We start from the raw sequence: 18726 nt of genomic DNA, 5'->3' as shown, positions 1-18726 counted from the left end.
TCTGACGGCGCCATGGGGTACCCGAGGCCGCGGGGGCCGGAGGTGGGTGCGGGCGGGTGCGGCCGCGGGGCGCCCCGGGGTGGGCGCCCAGCCCGGGGCAGTGCGGTGACTTCAGCGCAGAGCGTCTGTTTTCAAGTGAATCCCCTGCCCGGGCTCTTTGCTGGGGCAGACTTTGCCGCGGCGAGGTGTTTGTCGCCTGTCGGACACACTCGGGATGGTTTGCGCGTTTTTCGGGTGGGTTCGGGTCGGTGCGGTCCTGCCCTGCGGTCTCAGCGGGCGCCTGGGTTGGGAAGCTCGGCGATGCGATGAACTTCGGTGTCTCCGGCGCTGGTGAAGCGTGACCCTGCCACGTCCCTTCTGCACCCGCCTTTTCTGGGATATGGGAAAACCCTGAGAGTTACTCGACGTGCTGACCCAACCCGTTCTGCCGAGCTGCCGGCTGGGTTTCTTGCAATGAAAGCCTTTTCTGCCTGTTGCTGCTTTTCTTTATTTGGCATGATGCTCTCTAGAAATCTTCAGCCCCAAAGTGCCTCCGGTCTGAGCTGGAGCGTGGTTCAAGTCAGTGCAGCTCCGTTGGCTTTGGAAGCGTTCCTGCGGGCTGACCGGGCTCTCCGCACACAGACGGACAATGCCCATTGTGTGCCCAGGTCTGCGTGACCCCCACATCCCTCCTCTCAGTAAATCCGCTCGATGCCTCTCCAGTGCGGCTGTTTGGGGACGGGCACCGGCAGATGGACGGGATGGATGGAGCTCTGCTGGCTTGACACTGGTGGAAGGTGCGGGTGTCACGGCGGGGCCGAAGTGCCCAAGGCTGCTGGGACAAAAGCCCCCTGTGTGCATAGGGCGTTGTGTTTCGAGCTGCCTGTGTTTGCAGCTCGAGGGGTGGGAGCTCTCTTTCTAGTCTTTAATCGCTCAAGAATTCATGTTTTCCCTCCCGTGCCGTCTCTACCATTTGATAAGCATGAGCTCATGCCAGAGGCTTGCAGGTAACCAGGGAACTTAATTTCCAACCACCTCATGATGCTCACAAGAGTGTTAGCCCTGTGACTTGGGTCTCTTGGCCAAATCCTGCCCAGCTTTGCCAGAAGTTGGGAAGCTCTGAGTTTGAGTCCTTGGGCAGCCCTTCGTTTGCTGCTTGTCGTCAGCCTGCTCTGTGTTACTGTGCCTATGCAGAGAGCCCCTATCTCAGGGTCACTGTTACCGTGTGATGCTGAGCTCTCCCCAGCCGTGCTGGGATCCCTGATCCGGACTCCGGGGATTGGTGCAGAGCGCTGGGGCGGGATGGCAGCAGCCAGTCCCCGTTGTGCACCTGCCCTGCCCTTGCCTGCGGCTGAAAGAGGCCCTTCATCCCGTCCTTCTGCCATGAGGTAGCACCAAGCCTGTAAAGTCAGGGGGTTTTTTGCAGTTGGAAAGTGTGCCTGGCCTCCCCTAGGCCTGGGGGTGTGGCACGGGGGGGACCTCCCACAGTGTCCCCATCACCCATCTTGGTGCAGGGTTTGCTGGCTGCAGGTGCTGAGCCCTGGATCCGCCGTCCCCTCCGGAGAGGCAGCCAGCCCCAGGCTTGGTCAGACCTCCCTGTGGGACAGAGCCAAGGTCACATCCCTCTGAAAAGACCTGTTAGAATTTACCGAGATAGCTGTAGACTGTACTTCAGCCGATTAAATGAAAATTTATTGAGAGGTACAGCTATTGAATTTGGTTTTGCCAAGATTTAACTTTCCTAAGTAGAGAAGCTTGAAAGGTTTCACTTAAATACTCATCTGCACATTTAGTTTTATCTTGATATATAACACCATCCTTTTCAGGGTAATTGAAAATTAGTGCTGAGGGTCTGGTCTTACTGGAAAAGACTTAATAAATTCACTTTTCCTAGAGGCATGATCTCTTCCTATTTTGAGAGGCTAGAACTCCTGCCACAAAAAATGCTGTTGTTGACAGGTGTCTTCTGTGTTCTCACATCTGAGGAAGAGTGTGCTGGTATCAGTATTGCAGCTTCTTTAAACTGCTGAAGATGCAGTTTCACATGTGTATAAATGAAATTATAAGTGCTAGGTAGGTGATCATTGCTGGTGAAATTAACCTTTCACAAAGCGGGCTGAAGTCTTGTGCCTCACCTAGAAATTTTTATTATTCTTAATAGTGACAAAGTGTAAAGGGTTGTGTCATCTTGACATTGTAATTCCTGTAATTTAGGAAGTGCTCTTTAGACTGCAGGTATGTCTGTGGTGGAGGAAAGATATGTTAAGGGAGTGGGTCTTCTCTCCAGCAGTGATTTGAGAAATCTCCTACATGATTAAGTGCAAGTTCAGTCAGCTGAACTTGGGTTTTTACAGTTACTCCTCCTCTGAAAATGGATTTAAAGCAGGTTATCAAACCTTCAGGGAGAGAAATGTCAGGGGAACGCACTTAAATGCTGATGTTACCACAAGTGTTATTCCCTTGAAATGACATAATAAGGAAGATATCAGTTACTAATATTCATAGAGGCTTCTAGTTTTATCTGCTCTCTGTCTGTACCCAGTGAATTCACCAAAGGAGAAACTCAGTGTCTGAAATTGCTGGAGTACTGTGGGAAGCCATTGTGCTCCGTGAGGAGCAGCACCTTTGTGATGCCTTTGCTGCAAACAGGTGGATCCTTAATTTCATGTTGGTACAGCTATTTTGCAGCAAGTGATTTTAATAATAATAATAATAATAATAATAATGCATTAGTGAGAATCAGCAGTGGCCAATGGCCCTAAATCTATGTATAACAGAGCTGAAGAAGCAATTTGATTTTCTTCTGCAGTGTCTGATGTCAGTAAACACCTGGTCTTGGCTATGGCTGAGGAAGGAGGAGGGCGAGAGCAAACCTTTCATGCCTTTTCCTCCTTTTGTCTGACTGGCAATTATTTGATGATGCATTTTTAACTTGTTCTCACATGCCCTGTACTGTGGAAACTCCTGCAGGGACTGAGATTTGGTCATGATCATTTGCCTTACTGGAGTTGCTACTGTGTTCTTTTTCTTTCCCTTCACAAAACCTTGGCCAGCCTTTTTTTGGGTTCTTTTTGCCAAAATAAGGGTTTTTTCAGTCCATATTTAGGTGCTGCTTGCCACACTTTTTCTGCCCTCTGAGAGGTGGGATGTGTGTGCAGCTTGTGTGCAGCCTGGCTTCTTTGCACCCACCTATGCATGGCCAGACCTCAGCTCTGCTGAGCTGCGGGATAGGGATAGATAAATACAGTCAATTCAATTTTTTTTGTTGTTTTAGATATATAAATAAGTTCTAAACAGATATTTACCCAGATGCGCCTGCCCTGTCCCTCACTTTCGTGGACTTGTGATCATGTGATAGATTTACATACCAGCTCTGCATGTGCAGATGCCCTGGAAGGCAGAAGGTGGTAGAGGGACTGATGGAAAAAGCTCCATTTGCCAGGTTTGATTTAAAAAATATTTGCCATGTTGCTCCCTCACCTGCTTGGCACAGGGTGTCCAGGGTGGCACGGGGCAGTCATGGCCCTTGCAATGAGACATGCACCCTTCCCCTGGCTTCTATGGGGGGGGGGAACAAACAGGAATGAAATGTGGATATGAAGACCATGAATTTTATATTTATATATATATTTGTCTTTGGAATTCAGAGTTTTCTCTGTTTCTACGCAGAGGAGTGGGAGGTATCACTGGGGGCATTGCGTGCCATCACCACTGTCCCGAGCGCTTCGCACATCCCTCGCTCCTCGTGCCCACGCGCTGCGGTGGCATTTAGTGATTTCTGGATCCTTAAAGCAGATAAACACCAAAACCTGGGGGTTTACATAACAAAGCAGGAGTGGGGCTCGTGTCTGTCAGACAGCTCCAGCCCCCGGGCACCCATCTGCTGGTGTGGGGAGAGGGGGAGAAGCCGTCTGGTGGCTGCTACTCCCACACTGGAGAGCTGGGACCCCAAAAGGAGCTGGGATGGCACCAGACAGAGAGGAAGCCATGCACCCCAGAAAGGAGGCCGGTTTTGTCTCAGAAAATAAAACCTTCTATTTAAAAACAGTTGTGGCTCACACGAATCTAAATAGATACAGGTCAGGGAAATCTTGCTGAAAAAGGGTCAGGGAGGGGGATGGAGCAAGTGCCAGAGGATCTGTCGCCACTCCAGCAGCAAGTGTGGTGTCAGCTCAGTAGGCAGGGTGACAGCCTGTTCAGGGCTTATTGCCAAAATGGAATGTATGTGGGGTTTTAATATTGAGGTAATTACCTGAGAGAATCTTTTTGGGCTACCATGCTTGCTTGGGTGCCAATAAAAAGTGCCTGAGAGTGGGGCTGGGTGGGAATGAACTCTGGCATGTCTGTCCACCTGTGCCAAGTCTGCACCGAAGCCGGTGTTGGCCATGTGTGGTGTTTGTATCTTTGTGCTCTTTGGTCACATTTCTGCGATTTGTTTTCCCTTAAATCTTCCTTTTTACTCCTTGGGGATGCAGAGTGGACCAGGCTGAGCTCCATCAAATAAAATGGTGCTATCCTCCAGTAGGATTTGACATCAAACTAACCAGTTTGCACTAGTTACCTTAATGTAATGACATTGTCCCTTCCTCCTCTATTCTTGTTTTTATGGCAGAGGAGGAATACGTAAAATAAAAGATCTTCTGCTCCGAGGAACTGACTATTTAGGGAGAAAGGCTGTAATAAAAGGGCAGGTGTCATAAAAAAAGGTGAATAGTGATGGGCTGCACATTTTGCAGAAGAAGAAGAAGAGCACCCCTCCACTGCCCACTCATGGAAAGCCTCCGGGGGAGGAGTTGTAGGGCTGAGGATGAGAAAACTTATCACTATTGGCAGGTTTACTCAACAGAAGGAGACTTTTCTGTCTGGGTGGGGGAGTCCTGTGCACACCATACTGACAGCAGCAAATATTCAGACTATTCATGGTGTTGAGGTCTGTTTTCGTGGTTTATACCTGCTGGCGAAGAAAATTAAACTGCATTTCCTGGATTGCATTTTTCAGGTCAGGCTAAGTGGGCCTGATTCCTGTCTTACATCTTTCTTTCTGCCGGTGCAGTGAGCCCTCGTGTGTGCAGCCTTCACATGAGGGCTCTTTTTTCAGAGAAATAAGATAAGCCTACTTAGAAACACCTGGTGCTTCCCTGGGCTCTCTCAGGATTGGCAGCAAGATCCCAGTGAGCTGGGGGCACTTTACATCTTCCTCCCCAGGGCTGGGGAAGGTGGTCCAGGCACAGAGGGTCCTCTCTTCTCCAGGACGAGTGTTTCAGAGCACAGAGACAAAAGGCAGTGCCAGGCAGACAATGTCCCACAGAGCAGCACTCTGACAGCCTCTGTCCCAGCCTGTGCAAGTGGCTGATTCAGAGCCAGTTGCAGTTTCTGGTTGTCTGGCTGTGCAAGAACTTGCTTCTCTTTTCCCTCCAGGATCTGCTGATGCCGTGTCCCAGGGTTCTTCCTTGCCACCAGCACTGGCTCAGCGCTGAGCCACTTCCTAGAAACTTCTCCCATTTTGCCAGCCAGACTTCTGGCAGGATTTTTAAAATCAGAAATACTCATTTCTTGTTCTTCCTGCCTGTCTGTATTTGCCCCACCCAGAAAACACCCGTTGGTGAGCACAGGCTCTCTGCATTGCCTGGGTCAGATGAACCTCGCAGCACAGGCTTCTCTCACCATCAGCTGGGCTGACTCCTGCTTGAAGCCTTCAGGAAGCCCTCGGGGGGTGTGTGTGGGGGGGGAAATAAACCAGCAAGAGTAATTAATTGCGCCTTTCCAGCACTTTCAGTAGCCTGAGGTGTTGTGGCCATGGCAGGACCTCGTAACTGCACCCCACTACCTGGCTAAAGTCAGCCTTTCTCTGGGGGCTTTTTTTAATTTAAAAAGTAAGTGTTCTCACTCCCAACCATCTTTGAATGTAGCACAGAAGACGTGGAACAATTGGATGGTTTGTGCTTGCATTTTCTCTTTCAATTCAAGCAAGATGCAGTTACATGATGCAGTTGACTTCACATGAAGAGCATGAATCTGCCTTGCTTGTGGTTCTCTTGGGTGCAGTGGGAAGCACCTGTGGCTGCTGGGGTCTTCCAGGGAGTTCAGCTGTCCTCTCGCTGTCACAGCTGAAGGGCTGCTGAAACAATTTGGAGAGCAGGCAGTGCATCATAGTCTTTTCAGAAAGAAGTACTTTGTTTTCTCATTTCTCTTTTGCTATTTATGTAGTCCCCGTGAGATGTTCTGAAGTATATTTTTCCATGACTGAGGTTTCCTGCAAATTGATTTTTTTTTTTTCTGTGCTGTGTCCCACCCAGAGTTAAGTCTTACCAAGAAAGAATAGTAGATGACTCATGGTGGCTTTGAAATCTCTGTGGTTAGACCTGATCATGCAGAATTTTGGCCGCAGTTATGGCAAGTGAGCCATTTTGTTCACCAGGAGAAAGAACTGGTGAGATGGGAACTGCTGTCTGATCCTGTTTGGCCTCTTCTCTCCCAAAACTGTTGCATTTCTTCCTTCCAAACAGCTTTTTTGTACATGTAGAAAACTCTCTGGAAGCACTTGTCTGGCCAGCACTGCTCCAGAAGGGCATGGCAGTTGAAGGGGAAACAGTCTTTAATTTTTGCCTCATTGTGTGCTGAGGTGTGGAGGGTTAAGCTTGGAAGTCGTAATCTTAACGCTCCGATTTCCTGTAGGAATTTGTGGGAAGAATACTGTAGAGGAGTTTTGACTAAAGGAGAATGAGCTGCAGGGTGTCTGCCTTGCCCAGACACCAGTGTTGCTTGTAAGTTGCTGGAGGTCTGGGGATGTGGTGAGGGAGAGGAGGGAGGAGGCAGATGAGGCTCGATTTGAGCTCTGAGATGAGCGTCATCTTTCCCTGTGTGCCATCAGTGGGCTCCTGTGCAGGCTTGATCAAGGCATTGTTTCTCCCCTCTAGGAAAGTGGTTAAAAAAAAATTGTCCACGGCATCTATTTTGCTCTAAGCAAGCTGTCAGTATTGTCAGTGTGTGTAAATGAGCTGTTTTGCATAAATTTGCAGGTGTTTAGTTGTATTTAAGAAAGAAACATAAGGGAGCTATTCTGTTTCTGCAAGTTACTGCTTCATAGCAGACAATTTCTCATTGAATTTGCCTGGATTTGATCTCAGTCTGAAACCTCAACCATCGTTCCAGAGTTATTTGAGAAATCAGAACCCAATTTCTGTGATTATTTACTCATCCTTAATTCTGATAATGCATCAAACACTTCAGGGTATAGAAAAATTAATTTTTCAGTAACTTGAGTACCCTGTGTCCTAGGTGCTGTTACGTTACTGTGGAGGGTCTCCATGGGAGAGGCTGGTTTGCAAAGCTACCTGGAGCCCTCCATGAAGTCTTGGGGACAGCATCACCTCTACCCTCTGAGCTTGGCTTAATGGCTTCTCTTAAAATTACCTCTGGGACTTCCCCGAGCCAACCGTTTTCTTCTTATAAATGAGACGTTCCCAAATATTTGTTTTAGCTGGCCAGGGAGAAGGAAAATGCAGTTCTTGGGAGGCCTTAATGTTATCCTAAATCCGCAGATGAAGATATTTGGGAACTGGTTGGAGATTTCTGGGTGTGAAAGGGAGGCTGAGGGCTGGTGTTTGCCCGTGTCGGTACTTGCTGCTGGCTGTGCTGAGGAAAAGCAGCTGTTCATGGAAATGTGGATCAGGAGCAGACATGCACCCTCCTGTTGTCACCTCTGGGACCTGCTGTTGCTGGTTTTTTGGGATTGATGCCTGATTGTACAACAGCCTTGTAGTGCTGGGTGCCGACAGTGGGAGCTGCGGCCACTGAGCGCTGCAGCGTTAGGAGTAGACTGGAAAATAACTGAAGTCAAATGAGGATAGAGACATCAAATTCTTGTGGAGCTTATCAGCCAGAATGCATCAAACGTGTTTAAAAGCATTGCTAAATAAAACATTAAAAATCATTAGGGAGCTTCAGTTTGGAAAGGTGCTGAATCCAGTTCTACAGGCAGGAGTACAGGAGCATTTTGGGGTGATGAGAGTGGCTGTGCCACATCGTGGGGCTTTGCACTTGTGGCTCCAGCCTGTCCCGGGCAGGGACAGCAGGTGACAGTGCTCTCAGGGAGGTTCAGGGTCCCATTTGGGATGGAGAGGCAGCAGGATTCTGGCTGAGGAGCAGAGAGAGGAACTGGAACATACACTTGCTGGGACAGCCTGGTGACCCCAGGGTGCCGCAGTTCCTCTCACACCCATAAACCAGAGTTCATCCCATGCTCTGGGTTTACCAAAGTACACCCCTGGCACAGTGTGTGCACAGTCAGCAAAAGCTTGGCAGAAGTTAATGTTCAGCGTGAGCAATCACAGGGTTGGTTCACGCTGCCAGGAAGGATCAGCGTGGGATGGCACCGTGCAAACACCTGTGTAGGCCTGGCACTGCATGTGGGTCCCAGCCCCGCACCCTGTGCTTGGAGCTGCCTCTGAGAGGGACAAAAGCATCAATAAAACTGGTGGTGGTTGTCCTCAGAGCTGGTGGTGTCCTGGGGAAGCCACCCTGGGAGATGAGCCTGTGCCTTGGACTTCTCAGGCAGGGGAGGGAGTTGGACTTGACTGCTCACATGGGAACATTTGAGTTCTGCACTGTAGTGGGGACTACACTAACAGTGGTACTGTTTAGCAGAAGGGTTGCTTTCCTCCTCCATCATGGCCCTCTGCTCCTGCCAACTGTTTAGGTTTTTTTTAAATGGAAATTATTTGAAAAGTTCCATTAAGGCAAACAAACTCCCAAAAGTCAAGACGATGGAAACAGCATTTTATTAACGTGCTAAACTTTTAGTTGAACTATCAGTAAAAGTACATGGTCTCAATCTGCTATTCCTTGTTGCTGTGATACCTGCAGGAATTTCTCATTTCTTTGAGCAGGTCACATAAAGGGTCAACAAAAGTCAGCTCCCTGTGCTTTCACATGGAAAAAAGCAGGAAGGGAAAGAAAGGTCATGTTCCCACTTAATGGGAACAGTTCAGTCAGCAGCAGGGTGGCAGCAGGAGTGGGGACATTGACCTCCTGACACATACCTGTGCTCTAGAGCTGCTGCCAGGAGCCAGTGCCCGTGCAGGGCACAGGGCTGGGCTGAGATCCTGTTGCAGTTGCCAAATCCCTCCCGAGCACAAGCTGCAGTGCTTTCCCTGGAATTAGCGTGGCTGGTAGGAGATATGTGAAGGGTCTATGTTTGCATTTATTAGCTGCCACCTAACCCCACTGTGGGAGGGAGGGATGGAGGTGTTGGGCTGCCTGCCAGCATTCCCGCTCGTCTCTGAGCCGCCGGAATTCCGTGCGGAAATGTGGCTTGGCAGGTGGCAGCTGCTGGAGCAGATGTGGTACTGGGAGATACCAGAATAGTGTTGAGTGATGTACAGGACATCAGCCCTGTAGATATCTGTACATTTAGGTCACAAAAATATGTGCTGTATTTGGATGACGTGTTCAACTACAGATAAGAGCAGCAGCCATGCGTATCATCCTGTGAGCACCGTGGTGGTCCTTGTTATCCCTGATCCTTGTGGTCACTCCAAGAGTCCTGTGCATAACACTATCACTTTGGTAAGCTCCTTGCTTTTGGGATTTTATGTAAAGCTTTTGTGGGCTCTGTCTTGTGCCAAGCTCTGTGTTTCTGTCAGCACCCAGAAGTGCTGCATCCTTTGGTCTTGCTGCTGTTGATGCTCTTTGCAGCAGGCAGTTTTCCCATCCCCTCTTTTCCATCAGCCCAGGACTCGAGTGACCACTCCGTTGCATCTCAGTTGTGCGGTTTGGGGATGCTGAGGTGGAGCCGATCCCCAAGGTGCTGTCACCTGGTTCCTTTTGCCTGCCTGCTACTACAGTGCGTCTCTGGGGGTGAGTAACCGGGTCCCAGGGGCTCTGGTCGTCCCCTGTCCTGGGGTGTTATGTGCAGTGCTCCTGGGTTTAGGGCTGCAGGGCGTGAGGATGTGTGCTGTGACCACATCAGGGAGTGGAGGGCTGGTGGTGATCTCTGGAGGATGCACAGCCTGAGGTGCGAGTGCTGTGCTTAAACACTCTTGTCCATGCCTGAGGAATCCAAAGCAAGGTGATGAATTAGTATATGTAGGGCCAGCGTTAATTACCAATAAATGCCTAATGATCGGCTTCCCGGGAAGGCTGCACTTCCTGTGGCAGCCCGGGGAGCAGGGATGGTGCTCCTGGAGTGCTGCTCCAGGGGGAGTGGGAGCCAGAGCAACCAGTACATCAGCATGAGATCAGCAGCCGCTGCCCATCCGAGGATGTTTATGTTTTCCCTTTACTGTTCTGTAAAGCAAACGAAATGAGTCCTTGGGAGGTGCCTGACGCTTAGGCTGGGCCTGGGTGTGGGGACAAACCAGCACGGAGGGGTTTTCTGGCTGCAGCCGTGGTTAGTCACCAGTGCCTTGCCTCATCCTTTCCCTTGACCTGCGTGGCTTTTCTGTGCCCTTTTCTCTAGCAGGAGTGCTGTGGGATGGATGCTGCAGGGGCGGAAGGGGCTCTGCCCAGTGTGGATAGTGCAGCAGGGACTTCCAAGGATGAACCTGTTGTTTCCAGGCCATGCCAGCCTTGAAGCATCTCATGCCCTGTTGCAAACAGGCCATGTGGATTCCTGTGACTTTGCTATTCCTCTGGGCAGGCTGGTGGCTTGGCAATAAGCCTCACGTGGCAAGGACTGTGGAAATCAATAATGCAGAGCCAGGGAACTGTGGTGCAGGAAGCACTAACTGGTTTCTGCTTTTAGAGGTATTGCTATTAAATGTGGGTACTTTGTGGGAATAATTGTTTTGGAAACAGTGTTTTAAAATATGTTGGTTTTATCAGGATTGGGCTAAAGATAAGTAAATTAGGTCAGGATGAAGTTTTAACATGTTTATTGTTGATCTGGATTTTTATTTCAGTTCTCCAGCTCCAGATCTTTCCAGGGTGGGAGCAATGCTTTGGTTCTTACTCAAGGGTTGTTTTGTGTGTTTTAAAAAACAAACCCTAATCCTTTTGCACTGCCCCTGCAGTATGAGCATCCAGAAGGGCAGATTTTCAGGAGGCGTGTGCATGTGCCATTGTTGGCTGCTGGCTCCTCTGGCTGAGTGTTTTCCATGTACTGAACTGAAGAGCAGAGTTAAGGCATTGCTGAGCATTTTTCAACCCTTTTGTCTTTTAATTTCATAGTTAGGAAATGTAACATGCTACCTACAAGAGCCCTGGGTTTTTGATTAAATATTGGGGGAAAAGATAAAATCAGTGTGTGTCTATACTTTGTGTGAGTGTGGGGATTATTCCTGGGCTGGAAAAGCAGGATGCTCTTTGCAGGTGCTGGCAGGGATCCTGAGCACAAGGGCACTTCCTAACTGAGGTGGAGGGCTGACTCCTGCCCAGGGCTGGGGGAAGGAAGGTGTACCAGGGCATTAATCTGGGGTGCTGACAAGCCCAGCTCCTCCTGGGGGAGGCAAATAACTCCTCAGAAAGGGCTCTTGTCACCTGAGGCTATTTCTCCATGACAGAGTGGTCCAAAGCTAATTTTAGGTTTGAAATGGGATGAATTAGGAAATATTTACATGCAAAAGATTCATCACCACTAGACAGAGCAAATAGCTGTTGAGGGTATCGTGCATAGCAGTTCCTTGGCATTTCATCTGGGCTCTTGGTTGCCCCTATTGCACCCAGGCTCCTGGCAGCAGCAGGAGGAGAGAGAGAGAATTCATGGCTCAGATTCTTTGGGCATTGTTTTGATTGTTTGTTTGTTTTCTATTTAATAACCCCATCTCACTGCCCTGTTTTGGCCTGAGCCTGTCTGTCCTGCTCCAGGCAGCCTGGGAGGTTTTTGTGTGTCCCACCATGGGCGCTGCTGTCTGCAGGAGAAAACCAAGTATGGGAACAGAGGTCACTCGTCACAGCCCTTGCCAAAAGGTCACTGTACTGGGAGAGATGCCATGAGAACAGGAATGGGATAATTTTCAGGGATTCTAGTGTTTCTCACCGTAGGGACAAGAGTTGATACAGAGCGTCAAACCCTGGGGAGGCATTAGCAGGAAATGTCTGTTTTTCCTGGATGTATTTTCGCTTCTCTGCTCCCCTCTTTCTCCAAATGAAGTTTTTCTGGGTTTCGTAGCTCTGTGTGGTGCTTGTCAGCATCGGAACCTCGTTAAGGAGCTGTGATTATCTGAGCTTGTTTCAGATCTGCCACGATACAGAATAAACTCAGGCTGACCAAGTTTTAGGTAATCTGTGCTATTACCAGCCGCATACATTTTCACATCAGGACGTGAGTGTCTTCAAAACACAGAACTGTTCATGAATATTTACAAAAATATGTATTTCCTGCCTTCCAGTTTCCATGCCTTTAAAGCTGTGCTTTTGTTGTCCTGTGCAACAAGTAGAAAAAAATTTTCTTTAGTGAAGGCTGAGATGGTCATATGATCCCTGAAGTAATAACTTGGGGTTAAAGCATAACCAAAATGGCAAATAACAAGTAGATATCGGGCTTGCAAAGTTGCAGGATGGAGCTGCAGGTTTGCAGTATATTCACAAGGGCTTGGGGATTAATATAGTTAATTTCTGATTTTCAAGTCATTGTCCCTGCAGTTGAGATCTCGGCCGACTCTTGATGCTGTCACTATTTCCAGTGTATATATTTTACCAGTTCAAGAGGTTTGGGGTCCATGTGCTGTGGGGACAGCCTGGGAATGGGAGGCAGAGACCTTAAGTGGTGCTTGGGAGAGGAAATAATTAATACGAGAACTGGGTAGGACAAAGGCAGTGTCAGCAATCTTTATGGGGTTTGTAGTGTGTTTTACTTCTTTACGTTTTTGATCATCTCCTTTTTTCCTTGTCTGTTCATTCTTTACCATGTTTTTCCTTTACTGCTGAGTCTTTTCATTGTGTTTTCCTTCTTGCTGCTTTTGCCCAGGCAGACTTTGAGCTGGATAAAGCTGGAGCAGCGCCTTCCCTCTGTTCAAACACAGGTTGCCACACCAGCTCCTGCCCCAGCAGCAGGTTTGGGGTGTGGGTGCTGAAGGTGCAACTGTTCCCCTGCCTCCTCCAGCCCTGGGGGTCTGCAAACCCTTCCTCAGGCAGTGCCGTGCCTTTGCCATTAGATAGGGCTTTCTCCCTAGTCTCTGCTTTAAACAAGCAATTAAACTGAAAGAGAATAGATTTAGATTAGATATTAGGAACAAATTTTTCCCTTTGGGGGTGGTGAAGCACTGGTTGCCTGGAGAAGCTGTGGATGCCCCATCCCTGGAAGTGTTGAAGGCCAGGTTGGTCAGGGCTCGGAGCAACCTGGGATAGTGGAAGATGTCCCTTCCTGTGTCAGGGGGTTGGAACTGGATGATCTTTAAGGTCTCTTCCAACCTTGAATCACCATTCTGTGATTCTAATTCAGAGCACTTCTCCTTTGTCCACCCTGCTCACAGCAGCCTTCTGCAGGCTTGCAGTCTGCTGTCACGTTTCTCTGCCTTCTCTCAGTGTTGACACTGTTCTCACAGGTCAAATGCTTTAGGTCTGAGTCTTCCTGTGTTCTGCACCATCTCTTCCTGCCTGGTTCAAAGGCAATAGTCCTGTTTGTGCATCTTGGCACGGGTTTTGCCTTTGTTCGGATTGCCGGTTCTTGACTCAGTCAGACCCTGGTTTTTCTCTTTTGGTTGGCTGGGGTTTTTTCCTTTAAAAAACCTGCTGCTTGTTTTCTATCCTGAATGGCAACAGCTGAACACTGAAATGCAGCACTTGTTTCTCATAAGTTTCATCCTGTTATTTGCAGTCTCCTGCGATTTGCTGGTGTCACTTGAGTGCAGTATCAGAGGTTTGTAATTCCCTTCTCTGGTCCATCAGCAGTGCAAGCAGTGAGTGGCACTGGACAGGCAGGGCTTTCTTGCTGTGGCCTGCCTGGTTTGTGGCTAAATCCTGGATATCCGTGCTTGGTGCCTGTTTACACCCAGCCTGTTGCAGATTAACCCAGGCATTCCTCAGCTTGCCCATGGGAATGCAGAGAGTGTCCGCATGGAAACTCTGGCCAAGAGGTTAAGTAGCTCTTATGGAGCAGAGCCCTGTAAAGCAATTTGGCAAAGCTTTCAGAAGGATGTGGTATGTCCTGTCTTTCCAGCTGACCCCAGTGCCATCCTCCCTGCCCAGGGCTGGGTTTGCCCTGTGTCCTCTGGCTCTGCAGCAGCCAGCTGTGATGGAGCATGGCCACTGCCCAGGCTCGTGGGGCTGCTGGCAGGGCCACAGGCAAGTCACGTTTTCCCCTCTCCACCCAAAAATTTGGCTCTAATCTCGATGGGGGGAATCTTGCTGCTGGGACTGACTCAGGTCCATCTGGGTTTGGATTCTGCTTTATTGCAGGATTTGTCTGTGCCAGCTGTGAAAACAGCTTTAGCTTTAAAAAAAAAATCCTGAGTTACGGAGCCTTGCTGTGGTCCCTTGCAAATAATCATTGCATACACTGGTTAATTGTTTATCCATTAACCAACTGTGTCAATTAATCTGACAGAGAACCCAGCTGTACCTGGCATGGCAGGGAGGAAAGGAGGAGGAGGAGGGAGGATGAGCATCCTCTCTCCCTGTTGACTCCTCTCTGTTGCTCTTCCACCAGCCCTGCTGATGCTGGTATTTGTCTGCTAGTTTCCTTCAAGTGTAATTGTTGGCATGGCATGTCCAGAGTGTGTTTGGGCTTGTGTTCTCTTTGACCATGGAAAACTCCTTTTGGAAAGGGCATTAAGTTTCCATGAAGCAAAAGCATCTTCTGATGGAGAGAAAAAAAAAAAATCTGTTTTGTTTCCAAATGTGAATGCAGACAGAAATACAAAGCAAGATGCTGCTTTCTTTCCAGCTAGAAATGCACAAAAAAATTCTTTGTGTGAAGTGCTGAGTGGGAAATAGGATTTTATTGTATGTGTTGGTGCGGAGTGAGGCTCTGGGCTCCTTCCTGCCATGCCCAGGGTTATCTGGGAAAGCCTGGTAGCATTGCCTCCCTTGGGAATGCTCTTTATGTATGCCTGCTTTCCAGGGAGAAAATCAAACACCCAAAGCCAGGTGGAATGACTTCACTCCAAACAAATGAAAATGTACCTTATGGTCTCTGAATAATTGAAATCCCCTGCAGTATGTTGTTAGAATAGGAAAAGTGTAAAGCTTCCAAGTGGGAGAACTGGCTTTCCATTAAGTGGTGATGAGGGAGGTGTGGGGCAGTGCCAGTGCCAAATTCCTGCTACACAGAGGCTGCACAGGCTGGATAGGGTAACATCAGTGGGGTGAGAACAGTTTGATAATTGAAACAAAATAAAATATAGTAATAATTGTAATGAAAGGGGAGTAACACTGATGGAAACAAGTGATGCACCACACAGTAATTGCTCACCACCCCCTGAACAGTGCCCAGCTCCCAGCAGCAGTTGGCACTTTCCAGCCAATTTCCCCAGCTGATATCCTGGGTATGGTGTCCTGTGGAGTGGAATAGCCCTTTGGACAGTTTGGGTCAGCTGTCCTGGCCATGCTGCCCCACAGCTTTTTGTGCACCTCCTCACTGTCAGAGCATGGGAGACCAGGGAGTCCTTGAATTAGAGGAAGCAGTACGTAGCAACAACTCAAACATCAGTATGTTACTGTGTTATTCTAGTCCTTAATCCAAAACACAACACTGTACCAGCTAATAAGAAGAAAATTAACTGTGTCCCAGCTGAAACCGAGACATTGCCCTACAGTTCAGTGAATCACTAGGAAAGGAGGTACCCACATGTGTTTTTATGTTTGAATTATTCAAGCAGATCTCTTGAAGTGACCTGGGGGCCCAGTGATCCCCTGGTCTGGTCCTAAAGCCTTCTGTGCTCTGGTGGCATTCCCTGCCACTGATGGAAGGTGACAGAGCCACCATGGCCCTTGGAGCCCTCACTCCCAAGATGAAGCTGTTGGTGCTGCATTTACTTTGGTATAAGAGAAGAGATTGACCCAGTTTTTCTTGATTCAAGTCTGTGTGCAAATGGATTTTTTTTTTTCTGAAGGCAGCTGCTTCTGGCATGTTTTTGGGCTTACATGGTATCAGCCTTATGTAGTAATGAAATAATGGACTTGTTTCAAGAGGAAACAATAATAGAGAATGTCCTTTCAAAAGCAGCTAAACACATGATTTATTAAAATGTTAAATTATTTCCAAGTTACGGCATACCCAGCTCTTGCTGTGGAGCTCACTCAAGAATAATTGCACAGTGTTCTTTGCAGAACTTAACATCAGAAATGTCACACTTTTGGAAAAATCATTCTTTAACACAATGTGAGGGTTTCCACAAGCATAAATGGGCATCCTTGTATTGGCCTCTGTAAAATGTTGCCAGTTTGTCCCGTCCTTATTTTTTCAGTGTAGCTGTCGAGCTGTGACATCTATTGCAGAGCAGGACAAAGACTGAAGGGACTTTTTGTCATCACCAGGGAGATGCCCAGGAGCTGGAGCCTGGCTGTGTGCAAGGACCAGCAGCCAGCTCCACAGCCCTGTGGTGAGATGCAGAGCCTGGAGAAGGAAGGGGAGGAGGAGGAAGAGGGTTTGCAAATACTCACAAGCAGGGAAGCCTTGTGCCAGTGTCAGTGACTATGCCTCATATATCGATTTACTTTTGTTTCCTTTTTTTTTTTTTTTTTTGCTTCTTCCTTCCCCATTTTTCTCATGACTCGGGCTCCTGGCATGGATAGATGGGAATAAAGGTGGGAAGTGCTGTAGTCCCCAGTGCCCAAACACCTCTAAGTGCCACTGCCTGAGTGCTCCGAGCAGGCAGCAGCTTTCCCCCTGGCTGTGTCCCCGTCGCAAAGGGACAGTGGGCTTGTCTCCTGCAGCCACCTGGGATGCTGGATGGGTGAGCACAGAAGCTGTGGAGTCTACCTTGTTGCTTCCAGGCTTTCTGTGGGCATCAGGATGCTCCTGACCCTGGAGAGGAACCTTTATAGCTGTAACTTTTGAGCCTGCTGAGAGGATGGAGCCGTGGGAGAGCATGAGGCATGCAGACACCACAGGCAGTTGTGTAAGGTGCACAGAAATAGAGGAAATCTTAATAATGCCAGGAGTTTCTATCAGAAGTTCCCTCAAAGGAAGAACACATAGCAAAAACGCCTACAGGTTTTTCTGAGTGAGCTTTTCCTCTGTGCAGCCTGACCTGAGAAACGCAGCGCTGGGTGAACTAAGTCTGGGATTTAGCCAGGCAAGGTATGGTTTGTAGCTTTAGGGCTGAACATTTGGCACTAGGAGTGTAGGATGGGGATATTTGGGATGAATGTGGGTAAAGGGATGGAAGAAAGATGTGTCCATGCATTGCCAGTGGTTTCCTTGAGCCCTGTGTTACAGACAGGGTGGTGACAGCCCTGCCCCATCTCTCCCCAGTGCCCCACGGCTCCTGAGCGCAGGCCCCTGAGATGTCTCTGAGAGCAGAAAGCCATGGAGCCACATCCACGCTGAAGAAACTCGCTGCAGACATGAGCAACATCATCGAGAGCCTGGACACCAGGGAGCTCCATGTGGAGGGGGAGGAGGTGGATGCGGAGATACTCACTGACCCCAAAGGCTCTGGTGAGTTGACACCCTTGTGTTCTCATCCCATGTCCTGCCCGGGTTTAGCAATCTGTTGGCAGGTAGGGTACAGCCTCAGGGGTTTTGCCAAGCCCAGCATTGACCCTGATTTAGAACCAGGAGGGTCTTAAAACTTGAGCTTCTCAAGTCAGGTCCCTTCTGTGTAACCTTGTCTTTGAGCTCTCTTTAATAAAAGTTGCTATCTTTTGCTGGAATTAATGCTGCTGTATAAATGCTCCCGTGTTAAAGCATAGCTGTTGTCTGCTGGCTTTCATGCCCTCATGTTACAAGGCTGTTGAGCTAACAGTTTTGTGGGGTTTGTGGTCCTTCCAGTGTGCATTCCCTTCTCTGCCATCTACCACACCCATGGGTTCAAGGAGCCGGGCACGCAGACGTACCTCACGGGATGTCCTGTCCGAGTGCGTGTGTTGGAAGTTGAACGCTTTACTTCCACTAAGAAGGTCAGAACTTCCAGAAATTCCATTTGATTTCTGTAGAACTGTATTTAAAATCCTGTTTGTGCCTTAATTTTGCGCTTGCTTGTTTGTGGGCTGAGGAACCAGCAATGCCTGTGTCTCAGAAAACGCTTAGGAGAGAAGGTTATCTGTCTATCTATAAAATCTAATAAAGAAGAACAAGAAATCATGAGACAGAATAATCCTTAAGTAAAATTGAGTAAAGGCTCTTTAGATGAGCAGCTGCAGGAAAATGGCTTATTTCAAAACTTGCATCCCATGTGGTGATGTTCTCCCCTGCAGGTACCAAGCCCCAATGTTTACACCATCGAGCTGACCCATGGAGAGTTCGTCTGGCACGTGAAAAGGAAGTTCAAGCACTTCCAGGAGTTTCACAGGGAGCTGCTGAGGTACAAAGCCTTTGTACGCATCCCTATCCCCACCAGGAGGTGAGTGTGCATCCCTGTGGCCGTGGTGGGCTTTGGGAGATGTGATCTTTTTACTTCTAATATTGTACCTATTTGGCTTCCCATTTACTATTGTATTACTATAATCTACTACTATTTGGTCCCATTTACTTTGCTGTAAGGAGAAGTGGGCAGAAGAATTCAGTCTCCATGAATATTTAGCAGCTATAATAAAAATATTTAATTTATGTGTTTAGCAGCCGTAGTCTAAGTGATGCAAACATCTCTCTGCTGATGCAGAAAACTTGCCTCCCAGGCCATCAGCTTTTGAGCTGGATTTGCC

General features: G+C 48.5%; 1 protein-coding gene across 5 annotated transcripts in view; it reads left to right on the top strand.

Annotated features, from left to right (window-relative positions):
• PLD1 (phospholipase D1) overlaps positions 1 to 18726 on the top strand; it is a 74009-nt gene that overhangs the window by 13057 nt on the left and 42226 nt on the right. For 4 of the 5 annotated variants that reach the window (XM_017726877.1, XM_017726878.1, XM_017726875.1 and 1 more), the window contains exons 1-4: positions 1 to 42; positions 17336 to 17521; positions 17855 to 17982; positions 18280 to 18425. In XM_017726877.1, coding sequence (XP_017582366.1) covers positions 17368 to 17521; positions 17855 to 17982; positions 18280 to 18425 — 428 coding nt within the window. In that variant the 5' untranslated portion in view covers positions 1 to 42; positions 17336 to 17367. The remainder of the gene's footprint in view (positions 43 to 17335; positions 17522 to 17854; positions 17983 to 18279; positions 18426 to 18726) is intronic. The other variant, XM_017726876.1, reaches the window with a different exon arrangement.

This window comes from Corvus brachyrhynchos, unplaced genomic scaffold (assembly GCF_000691975.1).
Source record: "Corvus brachyrhynchos isolate BGI_N302 unplaced genomic scaffold, ASM69197v1 scaffold162, whole genome shotgun sequence".
NCBI lineage: Eukaryota > Metazoa > Chordata > Aves > Passeriformes > Corvidae > Corvus > Corvus brachyrhynchos.
Note: the sequence above shows the minus strand (reverse complement) of the source record. Positions and strands in the feature narration are given on the sequence as shown.